We start from the raw sequence: 22,728 nt of genomic DNA on the forward strand, positions 1-22,728 counted from the left end.
TTATGGTCCTAAAAGCTCATACTTCAGAACTTTAGCAGGAGGGGTCAGACTAACCCACTCCACCCAATGAATTCTGTTTGTTTTTTATATCTCCTTCCCCTGAAGCATCAGGGATGGTCATGGCTGGAGATGGTACACTGGGCAGGGAGAGCCAGGGCTCTGAGGTGGCACAAGGATTCTGTGTCTCAGGTGCTGGGCTGGCTGGTTCTTGTCCACATGCTCAGTGTCTAACTGATGGCCATGTGTGGGGTTGGGAAGGAATTTCCCCCCAGCTCAGATTGGCAGTGACTTCGGGCGTCTTTCCCCTTTGCAGTGCATGGGGTGCAGGTCAGTTGCCGGGATTATCGGAGAATAACTCACTTCTTCATCTCCCTGCCACAGCGGGAGCCCTCCTATTTTCTACCTGTGGCATACAACAGTCTAGTGTCCCGCGGGCTGTAATACTTTTGTCTAATTTGGGTTGCCGGGTTTAGTATACGGGTGGCTGGGTGGTGTTTAATGGCCTGTGAGATGCAATAGGTCAAACTAGATGCTTTGGTGATCCTTCTGGCCTTAAACTCAATGACACCCCAAGGTTAGGAGGTAGCAAATATGACTATGAAGTGATTTGCCCAGGGGTGGCTTAGCAGCTCATTCCCTACAGAAAATAATCCAAAAGGAATTGGGAGCATGGGACTGAGTAAAGCAGGCACAAGATGAGACTCCAGAGCAAGACAGAGGCGTGTGGAGAATGCGCAAAATATCCAGAGGCCAGCCTACCATCTCAGTGCTAGAGTCCTGCAAGCAGGAGTCCTGGGAGCATGGGGAGAGGAGAAATCAGATCAGCAACTCAGAGCAAAACAGAGGGTAGCTCCCCATACATTTCTCAAACTAATGAAGGGGGTGGAGAACATTGGCTAAGGAAGAGGGGGACAAAGAACAGCACACAGAGGAGATTGTTTTAAAGGAGAGGAGGGGAATGGACACACCGGAGGAGAGAGGCCTACCATCTCACTGCTGGAGGCCAGGGAGCGCAGATCCTGGGAGCACAACAGAAAAAAAAGCACAAGGAAAACATCAGCGCCAAGCAACCCACCTCCAAAAGGGAGAGTCCATTCACACCTGCTAATGGGATTATGCATGGGTGGGGTGGGGGCTGACAAAGCTAATGCAGAGGGAAGTGGAGGATGAAGACGACTCTGGACACCTTCAGCAACTCTTTGTTGTGGCCTTCTCGGCTCTTCAGTCACCACTGACCCCTCACGCATTTTGGATGATTCTCTCTAGAGCAGTGGATCCCAAATAGCAGTCCATGGCCCAGCTGTGGTTCAGAGCACCTCCCAGTGCTCAGAGGAATTAACGAAAGCCGAGAAATAAGGAGACTGGGGAGTTAGAAGGGGAGGTGGATCCATACAAGGATCTCTCTTCTGGAAAAAATGTTTCAGGAGCAGTGATCTAGAGGTAGGGTTACCATACGTCCGGATTTTCCCGGACATGTCCGGCTTTTTGGGGCTCAAATCCCCGTCCGGGGGGAAATCCCCAAAAGCCGGACATGTCCGGGAAAATCGGGAGGGAGGGAGGGCTCGGTGGTGCTCGGCCGGGGCCTCTGGGGCTGGGGTCGGCGGTGCGGGGCCGGGCCGGGCCAGGGTCGCGGGGCCGGGGGCACGGTGCCGGGCGCGTGGTGCCGGGCCGGGGTTGCAGTGCCGGGCCGGGAGCGCGGTGCTGGGCCGGGAGCTGGGGTCGTGGTGCCGAGCCGGGGTTGCGGGGCCGAGCCGGGGGCTGGGAGCCGGGGTCCCCGGGCCGGGAGCCGGGGTCGCCGGGCCGGGCCGGGAGCCTGGGGCACAGTGCCGGGCCAGGGTCCAGGAGCCGGGCGCGCGGGGCCGGGCCGGGAACCGGGGGCACGGTACCGGGCCAGGAGCTGGGGTTGCAGTGCCGGGCCAGGAGCCGGGAGCCGGGGGCACGGTGCCGGGCCGGGGGCCAGGAGCCGGGCGTGCGGTGCCGGGCCGGGCGCAGTGCCGGGCCAGGCCGAGAGCCGGGGTCGCCGGGCCGGGAGCCTGGGGCACAGAGCCGGGCCAGGGTCCAGGAGCCGGGGTTGCAGTGCCAGGCCGGGCACGGTGCCAGGCCAAGGTCCGGGGTCTGGGGTCGCGGGGCCGGGCCGGGGTCCGGAGACGCCGGGGCCAGAGCCTCTTGGCCTGGGCCGGCCAGCCAGCCAGCCGCCGAAGGGAGCCGCTCGGCCAGGGGGGCCGGACTGGGCCGCGCCGCACCCCACCCCACCCTACCTGCTGCCTCCCTCTTTCAGGCTTCCCGCGAACATTTGATTCGCGGGAAACAGGGGAGGGGGAGGGGCAGTGGGCGGAGCGTTCAGGGGAGGGGGCAGAGTTGGGGCGGGGAAGGGCGGGGTTGGGGCGGGGCCGGGTCCCCATGGAGTGTCCTCCTTTTTAAAAACTAAAAGATGGTAACCCTACTAGAGGCCTTGAAGAATCAAAGACCAAACATACCACAGCACCACAGAAAGCAAATGATCTTCAGGCCACGGCTGAGATTTGTTTAGTGGAGCAATGTTAGGTGCTCCATAAATAAATACTGTTGGGGGTCTGAGTACTATCTCCTGCCCAGATCGACGCTCACACGAAAGGGTGGCATCTCCACAGGCAGGACTAGCATGAATAGAGAGCTAAGGATTCAGCATAAGCTGTAGAAATCAGTATTAAAATTGTAATTCCCTTTGATTAATCGGCCCATCGCTCTCTCAAGCGCTACCCAGAGTATCACCATCCGAGACCTAGATCCAGCTACATTAGAATGGGATGAATATCTTAATCCAGGACATCAACACCCCACAAATGTTGCCACCAGCTAGCTCTTTCACTACCAACTTCAAACAAAGGCTTGATGCATATGCAATGTGTTGTAACAAACTGTCTAGTACAGGGGTGGACAAACTTTTTGGCCCGAGGGCCACATCTGGGTATGGAAATTGTATGGCAGGCCATGAACGCTCACAGAATTGGGGGTTGGGGTGCGGGGGGGGGTGAGGGCTCCGGCTGGGGGTGCAGACTCTGGGGTTGGGCAAGAAATGAGAAGTTCAGGGTGCGGGAAGGGGTTCCGGGCTGGGGGGCTGTGCTCGGGGGTGGGGCTGGGGTGAGGGGTTCAGGGTGCAGGAGGGTACTCCGGGCTGGGATCGAGGGGTTCAGAGGGCAGGAGGGGGATCAGGGCTGGGGCAGGGGGTTAGGGCATGGGAGGGGGGTCAGGGGTGCAGGGTCCGGGCGGTGCTTACCTCAAGCAGCTCCCAGAAGCAGCAGCAGCAGCAGCAGCAGCAGCAGCAGCATGTCCCCCCCTCCGGCTCCTATGCGGCGATGCGGCCAGGCGGCTCTGCGCACTGCCCTGTCCGCAGGCGCCGCCCCACAGCTCCCACTGACTATGGTTACTGGCCAATGGGAGCTGCAGGAGCAGTGCTTGGGGCAGGGGAAGCATGCGGAGCCCCTTGGCTGCCCCTATGCATAGGAGCCCAAGGGGGGACATGCCACTGCTTCTGGGAGCCGCACGGAGTGGGTCAAGCCCCCGACCCTGCTCCCCGGCTGGAGCTCGAGGGCCAGATTAAAACATGTGGAGGGCCAGATGCAGCCCCCAGGCCGTAGTTTGCTCACCCCTGGTCTAGTGTGTGCATATCCCTGCCCTCTACTGAATGGAATGGGCACTGACTGACTGTGTTTCATAGGCTCGACCATGCTAAAAGGGATGCACTGTCTCAGGAACAGCAGGGATAAACCCAGATCCTTCTGCTGTTCCTGACATGTTTCAAGTGGCCATAGCATACAGCAAACTGGCATCTTCGGTGGCCATGGATGTTACAATATTACAGAACCTAGGAAACTTTCAGTTTCCAGCCACTGACTCAAAAGTGTTGGGCTGAAATTTTCCATCACTGGTCTCTGCCTGAAGGTGAGAGAGTTGCAAGAAACTTTTATCAAGAGATTTTGAGTCGAGGGGAAATAAATACACTTCTTCCATTTAAAAATATTCCAAAATAAATCATTAAAAAAAAAAACATACTTTTAGACAGGGCTACAGGACAAATGTCTGAACTTTAAGGTCTATGACCATGCCACATTTCATGGAGCTAGTGTTTAGCTTAGTTAAAAATGGTTTGAATTTAACCACTATATTAGTGTTTGAAAATTAACCGCATGTTAGGTAAGGTGCTTAATTCTAGATGGGTGCACTTCAAACAGATGCAGTGAAGTTAGGGAAGTTGGCACGTTGATTCAAAGAGCATACATGCTTGTCTGGCAAAACTAGAGGAGCTATAAGCTTCAGAAAGCAAATTGGTGTGGAAAAAGGAATTCACTAACACAATACCTCCAGCTTCTAGTTTTCCCTTTAAATGCGTAGGAAATTAAATGAAGGTGAAGGGGATCAACGTTAATGCAACAGTAAGGCTGAAAGACTGAATGCTCAAACGTCAGAAAATCCCAAAAGATTTAAGGTTGCTCTGGCAACGTTAAATCTGCCACATACCATAATCACAGTATTCTCTCCTCCTTTCCCTTGTTAAATGTAATCCGTAATCTATTATCTATAGACACCATTAAACATACAGGATGTGCAGTAAGGCCGAGTTAACTTTATATTTTGGAATTCCTGACTTGGAGTCTTTGCATCAATGCCACAAAGTTTGCAAGATCAATGGTTTTTGCATTTAATTATCAGTTGATTAGATCCATTCCCAACTAATGCAGCCCTGGCTGGTTTTGAATCCATACACAAAACTGGTATTCCAGAGAGACTCTGACTGTGGCTTCATTTAAAAACAAAACAAAACAAAACAAAAAAAAGCCCACAGGTGTGGGGTTTTAAACCACAGGATAACAAATGTGCGTTAGCTATCACACTGTAAAACTGTAGTGGAAACACAAGGCACCTGTAGTTTTTACCATGAGGAAGCTAGATAGGACCAACTCTACACCCCTCACCTGTGGTTCATCTCACCTAGCTACCTCACAGTAAAAACTACAACACACCTTTTTTTTGGCAGTGAAAACCAGGCCTCCATTCACCTGTTCTCTACCACAACGCACAGTGACTGAAATGCAGGGCCGGCTCCAGGCACCAGCGCAGCAAGCAGGTGCTTGGGGTGGCCGATGGAAAGGGGCGGCACGTCCGGCTCTACAGCAGCGGGTCCCTCAGTCCCTCTCTGAGGGAAGGACCTGCCGCCAAAAAATGAAGCAGCGGAGGTAGAAGTGCCGATCGTGGCTTTCCCCCTCCTCCCCCACCGCTTGGGGCGGCAAAAACGCTGGAGCCGGCCCTGCTGACAGGTGTGCTCTAATAAATCAATCAAACAGCCCATCCTCACTGCTGCACCTTCTCCATTCAGACCCCAACCGGTTTTGGTTTGAATTCTTTTGCCTTGTTCCCACCACTCTTAAGCTATTTTTATTGCTTATGTGATACCACAGATGCCTCAGATTCCAGGTCTATTATAACAGCAGGGAGTGCAGGATTCCCGTACAGATGGGATGTATGCTGACTCTTGCTACAGACCTATCAGCAGAGCCATTAGCAAACAGCTATAATCTTTGCTTCCTGCATGTCTGAGATATAGTTTGACCCACGCTTAAGGCCATGGCTGGCCTGCAAGCTGCATGGTATTTCAAACTCTCTAAAACTGAAATCGTATTTTGTGACTGTGTAAGCGGTGTTCAAACCCCCAAATGCTTTCACTTTTTTTAGTCTCCCCATTGCATTTAAAGAGCAACTTAATAACAGCAGCTTCTTATGGACAAAAGGAAATTAGCTGTTTCCACGTATTTCACATGAGCAGCAGAATAATCACGTAAGATGCATGAAAACATTCTCGAGGTCTCACATCTTATAAGAAGTTTCCCATGCTTTCTGCAAACCAAACATGCAGAGAACTCATCCTGTCAACATGAAACCCATGGATATTTTGCTTTCTATGAATTCTAGAAAGCACAATTATATCTATGTTTCTCATATCTTTTTGCCTACATCCTCTTCTGGGCCGTGTGCTTTACACTTTCTCAGGCTGAAGTCTTCAGTCTTACCTTCTGCTGATTCAGCCTGATGGGTTTTTTTTATCCCTGCACCTTGCAGAGTGGTTTGATGTGTTCCAGACACTTTTTGCAGAAATGTTTTTTAAAATAGCATGTAAACTGAGTACTGATATGAAAGTTAACACGTCTGGCCCTAGCAGCAAGAGACTAACTGTAGTTTATCCTACTGGAAAGCTACTTTGGCTTGGGCAGCAAACTATACTATTGTTTGCCTTTCTGACGAGATAACTGTCATTGAACTACCTGAGAAGCCCACGCTCAATCTCTCCCCTCTGCTGTCACCACAGACCTCTATCAAAGCACTAACACATTCAACTGAGGCCTGGTCTACACTGGGGGTGGGGGGGTATCGACCTAAGATACGCAACTTCAGCTACGAGAACAGCATAGCTGAAGTCGACGTATCTTAGGTCGACTTACCTCGCGTCCTCACAGCTGAGTACAGAAGTCGACGGCAGAGTAATCCCTGATAGATCGATCACTACCCACCTATCCGGGTAGTGTAGACATACCCTTAGGCTCAGCCTCTGGCTTGTTCACCTGTTCCATGGCCCATCCTCTTGTCCTAGGGCGTTAGTTCTGTGGCTGGCATCAGCTAGACACTTCCCCCTCCCCTTTGAACGGCAGCTCTGTTGCTTTGCTCACTCCCTTCACCTGCCACTGCCTTTGAAGAGATTCTGTTCTCTTTGCTCAGCAGCTGGGGCCCCCCTTCTTTGACAAGCAGCTAAGTGCTGTGTCTGAGGTCATTGTCACCGGACAGGGTCACTTGCTTATCCAGCACTTATCCTTTTCCCAGGTTTCTGGGCAACAAGACTTTCCCAGCCTGAACCAATGAACCAGAGCGACGGATGACACTGCTGATGCTGGTTTGAAATTATTTCAGTGATGTAGGAGGACTTATGAACGACAGATGAGGTCCCAGAGGACTGGAGAAGGACAAACATACCTATCTTTAAAAAGGGGAACAAAGAGGACTTGGGGAATTATAGACCATCGGCTTAACTTTGGTATCTGGAAAGATATTGGAACAAGTTATTAAACAATCCATTTGCAATCACCTACAGGATAACAGGGTGATAAGGAATAGCCAGCATGGATTTGTCAAGAACAAATCATGCCAAACCAACCTAGTTTACTTCTTTGACAGGGTTACTGGCTTGTGGGTGGGAGGCGAAGCAGTAGACATGATGTATCATGATTTTAGTAAGGACTCTGACACAATCCCGCATGACATTCTCATAAGCAAATTAGAGAAATGCAGGCTAGATTAAATTACTATTAGGTGGGTGCACAACTGGTTGAAAGACCAAACTCAAAGAGTAGTTATCAACAGTTCACTGTCAAACTGGGAGGACATACCTAGTGGGTTCAGACAGGGGTCAGTCCTGAGTCCAGAACCATTTGATATTTCATGAATGACTTGGATAATGGAGTGAAGCATACGCTCAGAACATTTGCAGACCAAGCTGGGAGGGATTGCTAGCACTTGGAAGACAGGACTAGAATTCAAAATTGGTCTGAAATCAACAAGTTGTAATTCATTAAAGACAATTGTAAAGTACTTCACTTAGGAAGGAAAAATCAAATGCACAACTACGAAATGGAATAACTGGCTAGGCAGTAGTACTGCTGCAAAGGATCTGGGGGTTCTCAAGGAACAAAAATTGAATATGAATCAGCAATGTGATGTAGTTGTGAAAATACACCCCAGAATATTAGCCTTAACAGGAGTATCGTATGTAAGACATGGGAGGTAATTATCCTGCTCTACTCAGCTACAGTACTGTGCCCAGTTCTGGGTGTCACGCTTTAAGAAAGAGGCAGACAACTTGAAGAGAGTCCAGACAGCAGCAACAAAATTGATAAAAGGTTTAGAAAACCTGCCTATGAGGAAAGATTGGGGAGGAAATGGGCATGTTTAGTCACGAGAAAACAAGACTAGAGGGGACTTGATAACAGTTGTCAAATATGGTTTAAATATCCTCTTATAAAGAGGATGGTGAACAATTGTTCTCTGTATCTAGTGATGGTAGGACAAGAAGTAACTGGTTTAATCTGCAGCAAAGGAGATTCAGGTTAAGTATTAGGAAAGCTTTTCAACAATAAGGATCGCTAAGCACAGGAAAAAGCTTCAAAGGAAGGTTGTGGAATCCCCATCTTTGGAGGTGTTTAAGAACAGGTTGGACAAACACCTGTCAGGGATGGCCTAGGTTATCTTGGTCCTTCCTCAGTAAAGGGGCTGGACTAGAGGTCAATTCCAGCCCTACATTTCTGATTCTATGAAGCTGAAAGCCAAACCCCACTCCTGGCACCAATACCACCCTTCTGTTTTTGGAAGTTTGTCTAATTTTGAAGGATCCTCAAGAATATGAGAGTTTTTTCCAAACAGATTAATGTAAGCATCACTTGAACTCCCCCCCCAAACACCCCCCCCCCGAAATACAGCCTCCTCTGGGGTGGAAGGCAACAGCAACACCACACAACAGATTCAGACCAGTTATTATTCAGTCACACATGCATTGAAACAGAAAGTGAACAGAACAGAGATGCATTTGAAATTGTATTTACAGGAAGAAGGAAGAAACACACATGGGAAACAGTGCGGGTCACAACACACCCCAAATCCCCCCCCCTTTTTTTTTTTTTTATGGTAACAGTGCCCCTTGTCACCCACAGAATTCTAGAGAGTTTAATTATTAAGCTTTGTGGAATTTGTAGTCAACTTTTTCCTGATGGACTGTATAATCAAGTCCCAGCTACTACTTACCGTTGCTTGTTAGAACTAATTTAAAGGGCAAACATTTCTAGGCCTCTGCCAGCCTTGATCTTTAATTTACACATTTTCTTTGTGTTCCAGGATCAAGAAATTCTCCGGGCCTAAGTCCAGCCTCGCTAGCGCTCATGAGCAACCTGACATAGCAGTGACACGTGTGATTGAGAAAGACAAATGAAGGGAATGATTCACTGTCAGGCTTGCAAGTTACTAATGAGTGAAACGAAGAAGTGGGCAGTAGCCCACGAAAGCTTATGCTCTAATAAATTTGTTAGTCTCTAAGGTGCCACAAGTACTCCTGTTCTTTTTAATGAGTAAAACCAGATACACGTAAATGCAATGTCAATAAGTGCATGGTTACCTGGCTCTATGATCAGAGTTCCCTCAAAGGACATTGTTTTTTAAATTTGTATGGGGGGGGGGAGGGGGAGGAGTCAGGAAATTGAAGAAGTTCTGGTTCCCAAAGCACGTGTAACTAAGTCACATTGTATGTGGATACACATGCACACACCTTTTCCCATAGCATCTCAAAACGCTTTACAAATATTACATAATACAGACAGACCCCCATGTGGGACAGAGTATTAGGCCCTTTTTAGTAATGGGTAAACTGAGGCTCAGAGGTAAAGTCAAGTGTTCAAGCTCACACAGAAGTGAGTGACAGAGCTGGAAACCAGGAGGTAGATCCTGTGCTAACCACTAGACTACCCTTCCTCTCTAAAAAGAGAACGGGATCTAGATCAATGAGCCAAGATACAGGTGCTTTGGGAGCCATCATTTAATTTCCTGGGGTTGTGTCTTTAAAAACCCCAACCAAAACACCGCAGTGACTATTTGCATTCATGCAGACAGCATTTTTTGGTGTTGTTCTAATATTTCAGTGGTTCGACTTCAGAATTCTACACAAGGGACATTGTATCCTTAGAACGCGACACACCATGCACCTAGCAGGACACTTATTGAGAACTTGCCCCTCATTCAATGGGGGAAAGCAAACACCAAAGACAGCAATCAGAAGATGAGCATCAACAGGAGGCACTTACCTGGGCAACTTTATCCTGCAAGACACAGCCAAAAAGCACTTAATCCAACAGCACTGAGCAAGCCAGTCAAATGAGCATGACAATAGAGGCCAGAAGGAGAGGGCGCTACATGCAAAGCTGCAGAGCCAATACTAGCTTGATGCTCTGCCAGAACACACTAGCAGCAGGACGCGCTCTCATTTGCCGCCGCATTTAGCTACAAAGCTAATGCTGATCAAATTCTCTCACTAAACTATATTTGCCTCTAATCAGCTTCTCTTCTATGTATTTAAGTGAGAGATTTCTGCTTCCCTGATGGAACCCCTTGTCCCTGCCTCTGTTTGTCTATTACACATCATCTGCCGAGTGTCTTGATGTTATTTACTGTACATAAAGTAACATATTTGGGACACATTTTGCATCAGCCCACATCACCCAATACAACTGTCCCCTAACCCCCAAGAACAGAAACCAGACCTAGAGAGAGCAATAATTAAGGGACTCCCAGCATCCTCAGACCAGGAAAACGGCGAGCAAGCACCATGCTCTAAGAGCTACAAAACCTGGGCTATACTGAACTCCCAATGGGAAGGATTACCAGTGTCACGGCCCCCCAGAGAATGCCATGACACTGCCTCCTGATAAGCTCCAGGCTGCGGATCAAAAGCTACTGTGAAAGGGGCAAATCAGAGACTATTTAGGGCTTTATAGATGGAAATCAACATTCTGAACTGCATCCAGAACCGACACCCTGTTCAATCCCTCCACATTTCAGCACCAGGTTACAGGGAGCAGTGGCCTGACTCAGGAGACAGGATTCTCTTTGAAGCATGTCAGCATCACCGACCCATCAAAAGGGCAAAGAAAGGCTGTAGCAGAGTTGGGAATCTGATGTCAGGAGTAGGGGAAGAGATCAGAAACATTGATAGGTACATTTTAACACCAAGCATACTACTGTAATAGATCCTATCCGACAGATGGGCTAGAATCTCAAGTGCTTTAGCTGAATAGCTCGGTCAGGGTAAAGCAAGGTCTTTTCTGGAGACCACACCACAGACTGATGTGCTGAGTGAAAGAGCATGATACCCAGGGGGGACAAGAGGTCAGACACCCTTTCAAACTAAGGATTATAATACAAAATGTGTGTGTGGTGCTGAAATAAAACTATAATCTGGCTCCAATCCTAACGGAGTGCTAGAGGGGAAAGGAGAAAATTACTCCAGGGGAAAAGGTGACAAGTGTGTGTATCTGGGGAAGGGAGTAGAAATGGGGGAGATCATCAGGATTTGTAAAAGTGTCAGAATTTTACATGGGCTGATCTCTGTAGTCTCAGCAGCACCCCAGAACCTCAAGATGCCTTCAACATGCCCTGCAAAACTCAGGCAGCTGAATTCAGACCCTGCCTGGTCCACCAATGACCTTGAGGGAAGAGGCACAATCTAACATCTGAGTTTGCAGAGGACACAAATTTAAGGCAGCAGCAAATGTGGAGGAACACAGTGAACAAATCCAGACCGATCTGGGGAGATTAGGTTTATGGGCTGCAGGAAGCAACAGGGAAGGGAACAATGGGGCCAGAAGCCGATTAGCAACTGCAAATCTGTAACACTGATGTCAACACTCTAACAGAGACTGGTTTGAAATAAAAATCTGAAGGGAAGACAGACTGGTGAAGTGAAAAGCAGAAAAGTCAGAAGGCTTCTCCCCAGAGTGCATTGGTACAGACTGAAGAGGTAAATATCGGAGTATGACAAGATAGACTGGCTGAGAGATCACTGGCAGAAGAAATCTCCAGCATTGTGTCAATCAGATAAATATTGGAATCAGATCATGTTGTATTCTGCACCTCTTATATAGGGTAGGCTTCAGAAATACAGACAAGTAGTTTTTATGCTCCTACTTATCCAGCCCAGCCTCTCAGATCACCCCTCCAATAATGCCATTGTTGATGGCCTGCTTGTCTCTCTCTCAGTTAAGTCTCGGTGCCATTTTTATGCTCCCTCCTATACATGGAATGCTCCCTTCACCCCGCAAGCCTCTACCCACTGAATGAAATTCCTCCTGAAATCTCACTCTTCCAAGGATATCCTCCGTAAGTGCATCAATAACATTCACGGTCTCCTCCCTACATTATCTGCATGCACGTGCCCACACACAGAACTACCATGAAGTACAGAGGCCAGGAAAGTATCCATTTGATCGTACTGCTGTCACCCCATCCTTCCTCACCCCATCCTTCCTTTTGTTTCACATCCCTGCCCATCGCGTCACACCTAAAAGTTTCGAATCCAAGCCCCTGGTGACAGGACTGTCTTTTCAGGAAGTACTTAGTACATTTCTGGGCCCTAAAAGAGAATGGTGTTAAGCAAATTTCAGAAAAAACATGGCTGAAAATCATTTTTTCTTGCCCTTCCCCTGAAGTACAAGTTCTGGGTTCTGCTTGATAACAATGCTAATGCCTACAGCAGTGTTCAGAATGCAGCTCCCTGCTCTGCTTTGGATGTTAAACCATCATTTGCCAACCAACTACAGCCGGGGAAATGAAACAGAGCTGTGAGCAAACGTCTTAGCATATAAAAGGCTTTAGTGAGAGTTTATTTCGTGAGTTAATTTTAAAGAACACGGATGGCAAATGTTGCTTTCAGAGATTTAGCCAAACATAAACTGGCAGTTGTAGATTTAAAAATAAAGGCACAAAATCATTTAAAGTGAAACTGGCTCAAGTACAAGGCAGCTTTGCCACGATCTGATTGGACCCTTTTGCTTTGGCTGCTGGTATTTTTCATTTGAGTCCTTCCTGTCTGTGTCTCCCTGCACTGGCTGGGGGTGGCTCCCACTCCAAGGTCCACACAGAATCAGAGAGTGTCACACCCAGTCCAGCTCTCTGCCAACACAGCTCTAATTCCCACAGTACGTTTGCTGGCATTTTGTAGAGTCTAGTTGTGTATATTCCAAGTGAGGAGTCAGCCAGCCTTTCCCTGGAGAGGCTATTTCACAGCTTAATGCATCTCACTGTCTGGAAGCAACAGCTCCCAGCATTAACCGTTTTGCACCCATTGCCTATACAAATCCTTTTCCCATCTCTCAAACCCAGCCTCTCACCTCATTGATGCGGATTTGCTGGAGCTCCTGTTCAGCTGCAGTCAGCGGGGCTGGGGCAGAGCAGGCCGACACATGCTTCTGGTAGCCGCTTAGTGAGATGTCTTCCTGCAGCCACCAGACAGAAGTGAGAGTAAATGTCATTAACATAATTATTACAGAATGAAAATCGCTCCCTCCCCTGACCACAATGTTCACCAATGCATGAGAGATGGACGAGAATGCTCTCCTGGAAGTTCTACACTACTTCTTCAGATGCAAGAAGTGAGGTTCTTACCCACGAAAGCTTATGCTCCCAGTACTTCTGTTAGTCTCAAAGGTGCCAAAGGACCCTCTGTTGCTTTTTACAGATTCAGACTAACACGGCTACCCCTCTGATACATGGTTCCCAAGGTTTCTCAAGGAAGCACAGCACAGCCTGTAAACAGGCAATATAGGGGCTCCACATTTTTGGCCACTATAACAGGGGGCTACTTGATACAATAACAGAACACACAGAATGAGGCTCACCTATCAGTCTCACAAAGGGTCAAATCTTTGAGTGCTCGGGGAGTTCTCACTCTTCCCAGGAGCACATGACAAAAGGACAGTGATCCAATCAACATGGGGTATCTTTAGAGAAATGGCAGATGTGTATGCACTACTGGAAGCTGTGTTAACACCTCAACTAAACCATTATTACTATTAGCTCCATAGAGCAGGGTAACACACTGTGTAGAGTAGAGTAGCACATCCACTGTGGCACTATGACCTATATGAAAATGTAGGTTTGATCCCCGCTCAGGAGAACTTACAGTCTACACCAGTTGTAAGGGTTTGTCTACCCTGGGAAACTTTACCAAAACAGTTATTCTGGAATAATTAATATGATAATTAATAATTATTCCTGAATAGCTACTTCACTGAAGTTTCCAAGCATAGACAAGTCCTAAGTCTTCTTTTAGAAGTTAAACAAAAATCTTAACTAACTTTCTCCACATTTCAAATAAGCCCCCATCTGGAAGTGGTTTCTCCTTCCAGCTGCCTGACTGCAACAGAGTTTACAACCTGAGCAAATCTGTGGCAGCTGGAAATATTCCATCTGTAACAGGTACTTATCCCAAGCTCTAGCCACAGAAACAGCTGACCCACTGAATTCAGGTTGGCCGATGCCAGCAATTACAGATACTCCCAGTTCACAAAAAAGTGAGCCCCATCCCTCATCATGTTCCTTTGGAAAAAACCCTTGAAAAATAAGCCTGCGTTGGAGCATGTTCTGAAAGTCAGAAAAACATGGGCTATGTTGGGCCATGATGGGTGGTGGCTATTAGCGCAAGTGGCTGCAGTTAGCAAACACGTTTTACTGTAGTCACCTGGTTTCATTTCTTGAGACAAGCTGCCACCTTGTGGCGTTTTTATTTAAAACAACAGCACTTTTATAAAATATCATGTACATCCCCCACCTCCCCCCAATCTCTTCTATAAATGTAATCGGTTTTCTTTGATGTTCCACTAGATTAGCAGAAAAGAAACCTTCTCTTCTGCTTAGTGCCAAGGGGCAATATGATTAATCATTTTATAAATGATTTCTTCATTCAAACAGAACAAGGGCTAAGGAAATTGCCAGGATAACCCTGAATGGATAAAGATACAGCCTGTAGGCAGTGAAAGGGTTAAAGGAACCAGCTCTCCCATAGGTGAGCAGACTGAAAGCAGCCTGTTCCCCAGCTGCCAAGGTAGTGACTCACACAAATCACAGCACCTGCTGCTGAGCTGAACAGGGAAGGTCAAAGATCTTCCGTCAATTTCACTTGTGTGCAGGCACTTCAAGAACAGAGCGCCTGCAGGCACTCTCTTTAATCTTAAAAGCATGAAGACAGACTCTAAAGAAACAAGGACAGAGAGCAATAACAAAAGGTGGGAAAAACCCAGTAGTGATCCAGAAATATTTTAACCCCCATGTGTGGTATCCCAGGCAGTTTTGGCACTGGTTATTGCATCAAGCGTGATCTATACGTAAAACTAAGCTCAACCTAGCTACAGTTGCTAAGAGGTGTGAAAAATTCACACCCAAGAGACACAGTTAAACCGACCTAAGCCCCGGTATAGACCCAGCTAGGCCATCAACCTAGCTACCACCTCTCAAGGGGGTGGATTTACTCCAGTGATGGAAAAACCTCTCCCTGTTGCTGCAGCAAGTCTACCCCACAGTGCTCCAGCAGTGTAGCCATACCCTCAGATGTTCACCAGAAGGTGCTGTGGGCTTGCAGTTCATGCCATGAGCAGGTGCCCATACCTTAACTGTTCCAAACAGCTCATCTTTTATGTGTCCTCCTCCAAATTCTTTTTTCACTGTTGCTCGGGTCGCTGCATACAGCATCTTCAGCCTAACCTGGACAAATAGAGAGTGAGCAAGATCTATTCAGTGAGGCAGAAAGTTTAACAGGATCAGAGTCTGGGCTCCTGCCCTCTGCTAATTCAAGGGCATCAGTTCTGCAGCTGCTGCAGTGCTAGACTTCCACCGTTGGTGATACTACAAGGCATCGGAGAAGATAGAACTCCTCTCATTAACAGGAATCCACCCCTATCTGTCAGCAACTGCACCATCCTGGCTAGGCAGTCACATTCACTGTCTTATGATGTATTCCAACAGATTGTCCTATCAGTCCAGGGTTTCATTTTCACAGTGCTATAGAATTAGTAATGACAGCTGAGACCCACAAGACGTCATCGAGATGCTAGTCAACCCAATTCAGTAACTTTACTGGCACGACAAGCCATACAAGCGTTTCCCCTACCTTTAAGGGGCTAATCTCTACACACAGGTCATTTAAGTGCTCCAAAATTGCAGCTTGCAGTTTGGATTTCAGTCCCCCTCTAAACTGGATCCTTTATTTGACTGATCTCCCTGTTTAAAATTCCACTTTAAAGCAACAGGAGAAAGCTATGGCTTGGTTTTAATTGAAGCTCATTGTTTCTAATCTTACCACATCTAACTCCAGAGAATAATTTCTCCAGGCTGTTTTAGTTGCCTCTTGTCTTGCACTTACAGCCAGAAGCAAAACTGCCTTCCTCCCCATGCCCACACACACCATCACAACCAACTTCTTGATTTCTTCTGTCCATCCCACATAAGACTGCTTTACTAGCCTTTCCCTCCCCACCTTACCCCTCCAAAAAAACCTTCGGTTAGTCAGTGGCCCCCATTACAGAAGAATTTTGGATAGTGCTCTGGACATCCCAGAATGGCTTACATGCAGCCAGTAGTCACCTTACCACAAAGCAGAACCTGACTCAATAGCCAGTGGCGATAACAGAAGTAGGATCCTGGCACTCCTGGGGGAGAAGGGTTCTGTAGTGAATTTAGTTCTGGTGGAAAGTGTCTGAAACTGAGCCAAGCCAGCACAGGCAACAGCAGTGACAGCTTTAATAATACCACGTAGCCTCTAGGTTGTTCTTTTCATCAGTAGATCTCAAAGCACTTTACAAATGGAGGTCAGCATCATTATCCCTATTTTACTGATGGGGAAGCGGAGGCCCAGAGCGGTGAAGTGACTTGCCCAAAGTCAGCCATCAGAGCCGGGAATAGATCCCATATCTCTCGGGTACTGTCCAAATGCTCTACCCCCTAGGCCTCGCTGCCTCCCAGAGCAATCTGCTACTGTGATTCAATCTTATTTCATTCTAATTCTCTACAGCTGGCTTGAGATGACCTTGGGTTAAATCACCAGCTGTCACTTTCCCTCCTCTGAAAAGTGGGAATGAGAATACTTATCTTACGGGGAGATTGGGGCTTCAAAAAACGTTAGGTGCAATGGGGTCAAGTACAAACATTAATATCCTGACTGGCCACCAGGCGTCACTGTGGCACTAGAGTTACTTTTTTTCTTTCAGAGTAGCAGCCCTGTTAGTCTGTATCCGCAAAAAGAACAGGAGTACATGTGGCACCTTAGAGACTAACGAATTTATTTGAGCATAAGCTTTTGTGGGCTACAGCCTACTTCATCGGATGCATAGAATGGAACACACAGAAAGAAGGTATTTATACATACAGAGAACATGAAAAGGTGGGAGTAGCCATACCAACTGTAATAGGCCAATCAATTGAGATGAGCTCTCCTGCTGATGATAGCTCATCTCAATTGATTGGCCTCTTACAGTTGGTATGGCTACTCCCACCTTTTCATGTTCTCTGTATGTATAAATACCTTCTTTCTGTGTGTTCCATTCTATGCATCCGATGAAGTAGGCTGTAGCCCACAAAAGCTTATGCTCAAATAAATTCGTTAGTCTCTAAGGTGCCACAAGTACTCCTGTTTTTTTCTTGTGGTATTTGATATGTGTTCATAGAGTAATACAGGCTGGTAATTGGAGAGGGTGTACAGGAGAAGGAGTCTGGCCCACAGGCTGAGGGTCTAACTGATCACCATATTTAGGGTCAGGAAGGAATTTCCCCCCAGGTCAGATTGGCAGAGATCCTGTGGGGTTTTCACCTTCCTCTGCAGCATGGATCATGGGTCACTTGCAGGTTTAAACTAGTGTAAATGGTGAATTATCTGTCACTTGAAGTCTTTAAATCATTATTTGAGGGTTTCAGCAGCTCAGCCAGAGGTTAGGTGTCTGTTACAGGAGGGGATGGGTTAGGTTCTGGGGCCTGCAATGTGCAGGAGGTCAGACTAGATTATCATGATGGTCCCTTCTGGCCTTGAAGTCTGAGTCAACCCCGCTGTGAAACCCTGCCTGCATGCGGTTACATGTCAGATCTCAAGTAAAGCAGGGCTGGGCTGGGTTGTGACTTGGGTGGCCAGAGGATTCTGTAGGGAGCTCTCTTCCCTCGAGTCCGTACTGGATCGACCTGAGCAAGCTGGGAAGGGACATTGCTGACAGGAACAGCTTGCAAATGAGACCTAAAACTCGGGTCTTGACCACTCATGGTGGCACTTTTTGCCAAAGTAGGAGTGTAAAATCTTGGCCAAGTTCCCTCATGGATAATTACATTCCACTCCCTACATTCTCCCTACAGGCTGGATTCTCTCCTTGCCTGCATCTGTCATGTAGTTTACAGTAGTCTGTTAAACAGTAGCCAAGCTTTCCCCCAGAGGAGAACTGATTGCACACAGCTTTACACAACCACGCTACAGAACAGAGCAGTTACATGTTAGGGTCCATCTGGCTAACCAGTGCTACACGGAAGTTAGATTAGCAGCTCTGCTAAGCGAGTCTTCAGAAAATGACACACTAACCTTTGAACAATTCCAATATTAGTCCTTAAATACAGCTTTCCATCCTCCACCCACCGCACAAACATTCTTGCGAGTGCCAGGAAAATTATAACCCTGCAAAGAGGAATTTAGAGAGACCAAAGGCTTACAGGAGAACTGTCAGGGGACCAGGAGATGAAGAGCCACTCAAAGCCCTGTGCATTCTGGGTATCCAGCCGGTAGAGGATATAACATGGCTGTTGTTCATCCAGCAGCGGCAGCACGAAGGAGTCATAGTCTTTATCCCAATGGCGAGACAGTTCTTTGTAGGCTCCCAGCACTAGCTGCTCTGAAAGGAGGAAGAGAAGAACTATGAATTACAAAGCAAAGGTTAGCACAGGCCATGGGGCTGCATGACTCATTGCTCTAATGCCTTGCACTCCTGAGAGCTCAGATGCTGCAGCTCTATTCTCTGCTCTCCCACCTGTGAGACCTTGTGCAAAGCAATCCAGATGCTGTTCCCTTATGTGTATTAAAGCGTGGGGTGACTGTGTGCTCTCAGAGTCTCTGGGGGAGGAGTGCATAATACCACCCCCATAAACATGTGCAGATGTTTCAAAAGTCCCAGCCACTAGGAGGTAAAGGGGAGGATCAACGTTACATGGGATGGCAAAGGGGCTTGGTCCACCACATGCCACGATTTCTGAACACAAAATTAACACTGGAATACGAAGCTTCTCCCATATCGGGAGAGCAAGGCTCAGGAGTTGCAGCTCCAAACAGCTGGACGAGCTACCTGTTGCATTAGAACAGGCACCAACATGCTCAGGATTTAATTAATCCAAATGGCAACTGCTCCGCATCACTTTCTGCATCCAACCGTGTCTGCTGTGCTGGAACGTGCTGGGTGGCTGCCTCCTCCCAGAGACCTTCCCCACAGCGAGATACAGCCTCACCCGGTCTCTCAATGAGCGCACATTACAGCAGGCATTACCGGGGAGGGAGACAAGTGGGAGACACTGCAACCACCAGGGCTGAGGAGTGGGCACACAGGCCAGTGCCAGCTCCTCGGGGAGGGTGGAAAGGCTAGGACACCGCAGCCCCACTATAGCCACTGTGGGTGTGTGGCCAGCACAGACCAACACAACTTGCACTCCTCCCAGCTACAGGAGGCCACTGCCTGCAGCAAGGAACTGATCTGTCAGCAATCGCACCAGCTGCTTCTCCACATTGTAGAGCAGTTGATTTCCAGGAGGCCCAAAGCAGGCTGGAATCCCCTGCTCAGCTGAGCTCCCCTGGAATCTCCCCTCTTCCAACTGCTACTCATACCCATACAGCCTCCCTGGCACACCTAGTGAGTGAGGCTCTCACAGGAGCCCCCCCGTGCGATGCTACCAGCGTTCCCCAGCTCTGCAGACTGATCAATATGCGTGGATAGCTTCCTTCTCCCCACAGCCACCGGGAACCCTCCTTGCCCACTATCCCTGCTCCCATCCAGGCTCAGGTTCTCCACTCCTCCCCAGGGTCCTGTGGTCACTGGTCCAGTCCCTAGGCTTTCGGCTGAAGAACTATGGAGGTGACAGGGGAAGGCAGCAAAGAGTTTGGGGCTTGTTGCTACCACAAGCCAGGGCTGGCAACGCATTCTCAGAAACCTCAACTTCCCCTATGATGCAAAAAGGGGAGAGAAAACACCACTGAAATACAATTGCCAACATCAGCCGCTTCCTGCCCTTAGCCTGTTGCTGTGGCTTGGTCCAAGCACACGTACTACCATCTAGGGGCAAGGGAAGTTATGGGCACATCTCACTGACGGAGAGGGCCCTGATCTTACCGCCGCCATTTTGATGGTGCTATGGTGCCACGCAGGGCAACACACTGCACCTCCTGCGCTTCCTCTTCCTGCCGAGCTTGTCGTCAAGGCCGATGCCACGCCACACAAAAGGCGTCCAACATGCCTGGGAAGGAAAGTGCTGAGCACGCAGGGGAGGAGAAACAGGTCAAGGCATCATTCAGAAGTGAGAGCCAATGAGATGCTAGCTCGTAGAACTGGTGTTTCCCTTCCCCATTCAAACACTCTTCTGCTGCGGTGCAAGGAGGGTGACCAGGGGGCCATGCTTAGGGCAGGTAGTAGAGTCTGGGGAATCAGTGTAAAGGAAGGGTTGGGGTGTGCAGGAACACACTGTCCCCCTGTGCTCAGGGCATGACCACATCATCAAACGAGCAAGGCACGGATTGAGGAGAGGTGCTGTGGAGAAAGGCATGGTGGGACTCACAGATCAGCTTTCATGTAGTACCTCCAAGTCAGACCCCAACATACACCACTAGAGCCTTCCAAGCAGCAGGGCTTCAGCAAACAGCCCCAGCCAGAGCCCTTAGGGAAAGGGCTCACATGCAGCTAGGGAGCATTCCTGAGCCCTGCAGCAGTCCCTGGAGAGAAGTGACGCTGTCAGTGTGTAACAATACAGGGTGTGCAAAAAAAGCAGGGACTGTCTTCTCAGGGCCACAGCCTCCCCAAGGGGCAGAGCAGTCTTGCCAGGCAAGCTGCAGCTGTTCAGTCCCTAGGATAACCCAACCCCATCAGACTCACAAGTCGAGGAGCCTTTGTGTTCCAAAACAAATGACATGCTTGTGGCTAAACACAGTCCGCTAAGTGCAGGGTACTGATGGGTGGTAAGCCAGTGCACAAACAGGAGCACAGAGCCTGCAATTTGCACTTCACTCACGTCCAGACCTTCCAAGAGACGCCACAAACAGTTTTCTGGGGGTTTTTTCCGGCTTCTTGCCGCATCCCAGAACAGTTCGCATTGGTTTCAATGGGAATCTCGAGCCGGCACTGGCTGAGGGAGATTTCCAGAGATTTCCACTGCTCCTTCACCCAGGACTCCAGTCACTTAGTGACATGCCAGGTCATTGTAAGGTTCCCACTCATGCTGTGATAACACTGGAGACTTGGGTTTCCCAGAAGCTGAAAGCAAAGCAGCCTCTGCAGTGTTGTCAGGAAGCTGGGAATTGGATGAACACAGAGCTCCAGAGCCTACCTGCTCTGCCCCCAATATCCTTCCAGCGCTTTCCCAAATAACCACCATTGATATCCCATGAGGTGGGGAAACAAATGGCATGGGCATCTCCCCTATGTTTTGGGATTCCCCAGGAGGATCTTCAGAAAGCAACCAAGGAAGAAGGTGGAGTGCACCTCCTGCAGACCACAAGGGTAGCTGGCGAGGGGAACACACTCCGGGTCCACCCAGAAGTGCCTCCTAATCCCTGGTTTCAGAACCACTGGGGCACCCAAACAGCCATCCTCTAGGGATTATGGTGCATTGCTGCTAGGGAACCTAGGTGTGCTCCCAAGCTACTGCTTGAGCAATTGTGGGGCACCTCTCCATGTAGGGGTTTGGGAGACAGCGGCCTACGCCAGGTGGCACACGGATGAGCCTGCTGGATTGAAGAACGGACCCACAGAAGGGGGTCACCCAGTCTGGGAGGATTTGCAGGAGCTCTGAGGCTCCCACCACCTTTGAAGATGCCCTATCTAAAGCGACGGTTAAAGTCTATGTTTGTGTAGGGTTTGCGCTTCTCCCCCACTCCCTGTCCCACTGTACAAACATCCGGCCCCCACATGTGCACTGTCAAACTCAGCAGGACTGGGTTTGAGGATAAATAGAGGTTTCATACAGCCCTAATTTCCACCTACCCTCTTCACAGCTGCATCCTCTGGCATATAACCCCATCCCACACATCCACTGTACTTGACACTCCAAGGGACCTAGCAATTACAGTTTTGCTCCTGAAATCACAGGAATTCAAATCCACCAAAAATGTATTCCGTTTCTACCATACACCTCAGAAAAAACAGGTCCAGATTTCCAGAGCCATTTACACACACACACGAATAATTTCTGCACACAAATACTGAAACTGCCTGCAAAACTGCAGTCATGCAACTACGCACCCCTTTGGCCTGTGAGTTTAGCAGTCCTGGACTCTCAGTAAGTTACAAGTGGCACCATGCCACAGCACTGATAACATGTGTGTGGGGGCAAGGGGAGAGAATATTAAGTGGACAGTTACCCCTGCAGCGTGGCCAACGGCCACTGACCTTCAGCCCATCTCCAATACATCACTTGATTCAAAACAAACGTGCTCACAGTATAGTTTGCTCTTGCTTCTAATCAGGAAAAGGAAGCTTTCAGGTTTGCAATCAGCTCTGCTGGACTTTTCCAGCAGGGTTCATGTGATCTGTAGGGTCAGGTTGGCAGATTCCCACAAATTTCCTTTGCTTGCAGGGGGCAGGCATGCGTGTTCCTCAGTCTTTACCCTCATCATCCACATCTCTGGTACCAGGACATCCTCAAACCACTCTCCACCACAGCTGAATTAAGCACACACACACAAACCAGTGATCTGTTCCGCTGCAGTTGCGGCAGTCGCAACTCTACCTGTTTGTTCCCAGCTGGCAGATCAGTGGGAAGATCTCAGGAGAGCTGAACGTTTCCCTGGGGAATGGCACTACACTGCAAGACAGCAATAAAGAAGTCAGACTAGGGAGAACTACTAGGGCACCGATCCATTCACCCGCCCCCTTCTGTCAACACAGGATT

At 48.7% G+C, this 22,728-nt stretch overlaps 1 protein-coding gene across 1 annotated transcript in view; it reads right to left on the reverse strand.

Moving 5' to 3' along the window:
* Window positions 1-22,728, reverse strand: part of TWF2 (twinfilin actin binding protein 2) — a 71,348-nt gene that overhangs the window by 6,961 nt on the left and 41,659 nt on the right. The window contains exons 3-5 of the mRNA XM_054033308.1: window positions 18,298-18,476; window positions 15,223-15,318; window positions 12,951-13,055 (exon numbers count right to left, since the gene is read on the reverse strand). Of these exons, the coding sequence (XP_053889283.1) occupies window positions 12,951-13,055; window positions 15,223-15,318; window positions 18,298-18,476 (380 nt within the window). The remainder of the gene's footprint in view (window positions 1-12,950; window positions 13,056-15,222; window positions 15,319-18,297; window positions 18,477-22,728) is intronic.

Source organism: Malaclemys terrapin, chromosome 7 (assembly GCF_027887155.1).
Source record: "Malaclemys terrapin pileata isolate rMalTer1 chromosome 7, rMalTer1.hap1, whole genome shotgun sequence".
Lineage (NCBI taxonomy): Eukaryota > Metazoa > Chordata > Testudines > Emydidae > Malaclemys > Malaclemys terrapin.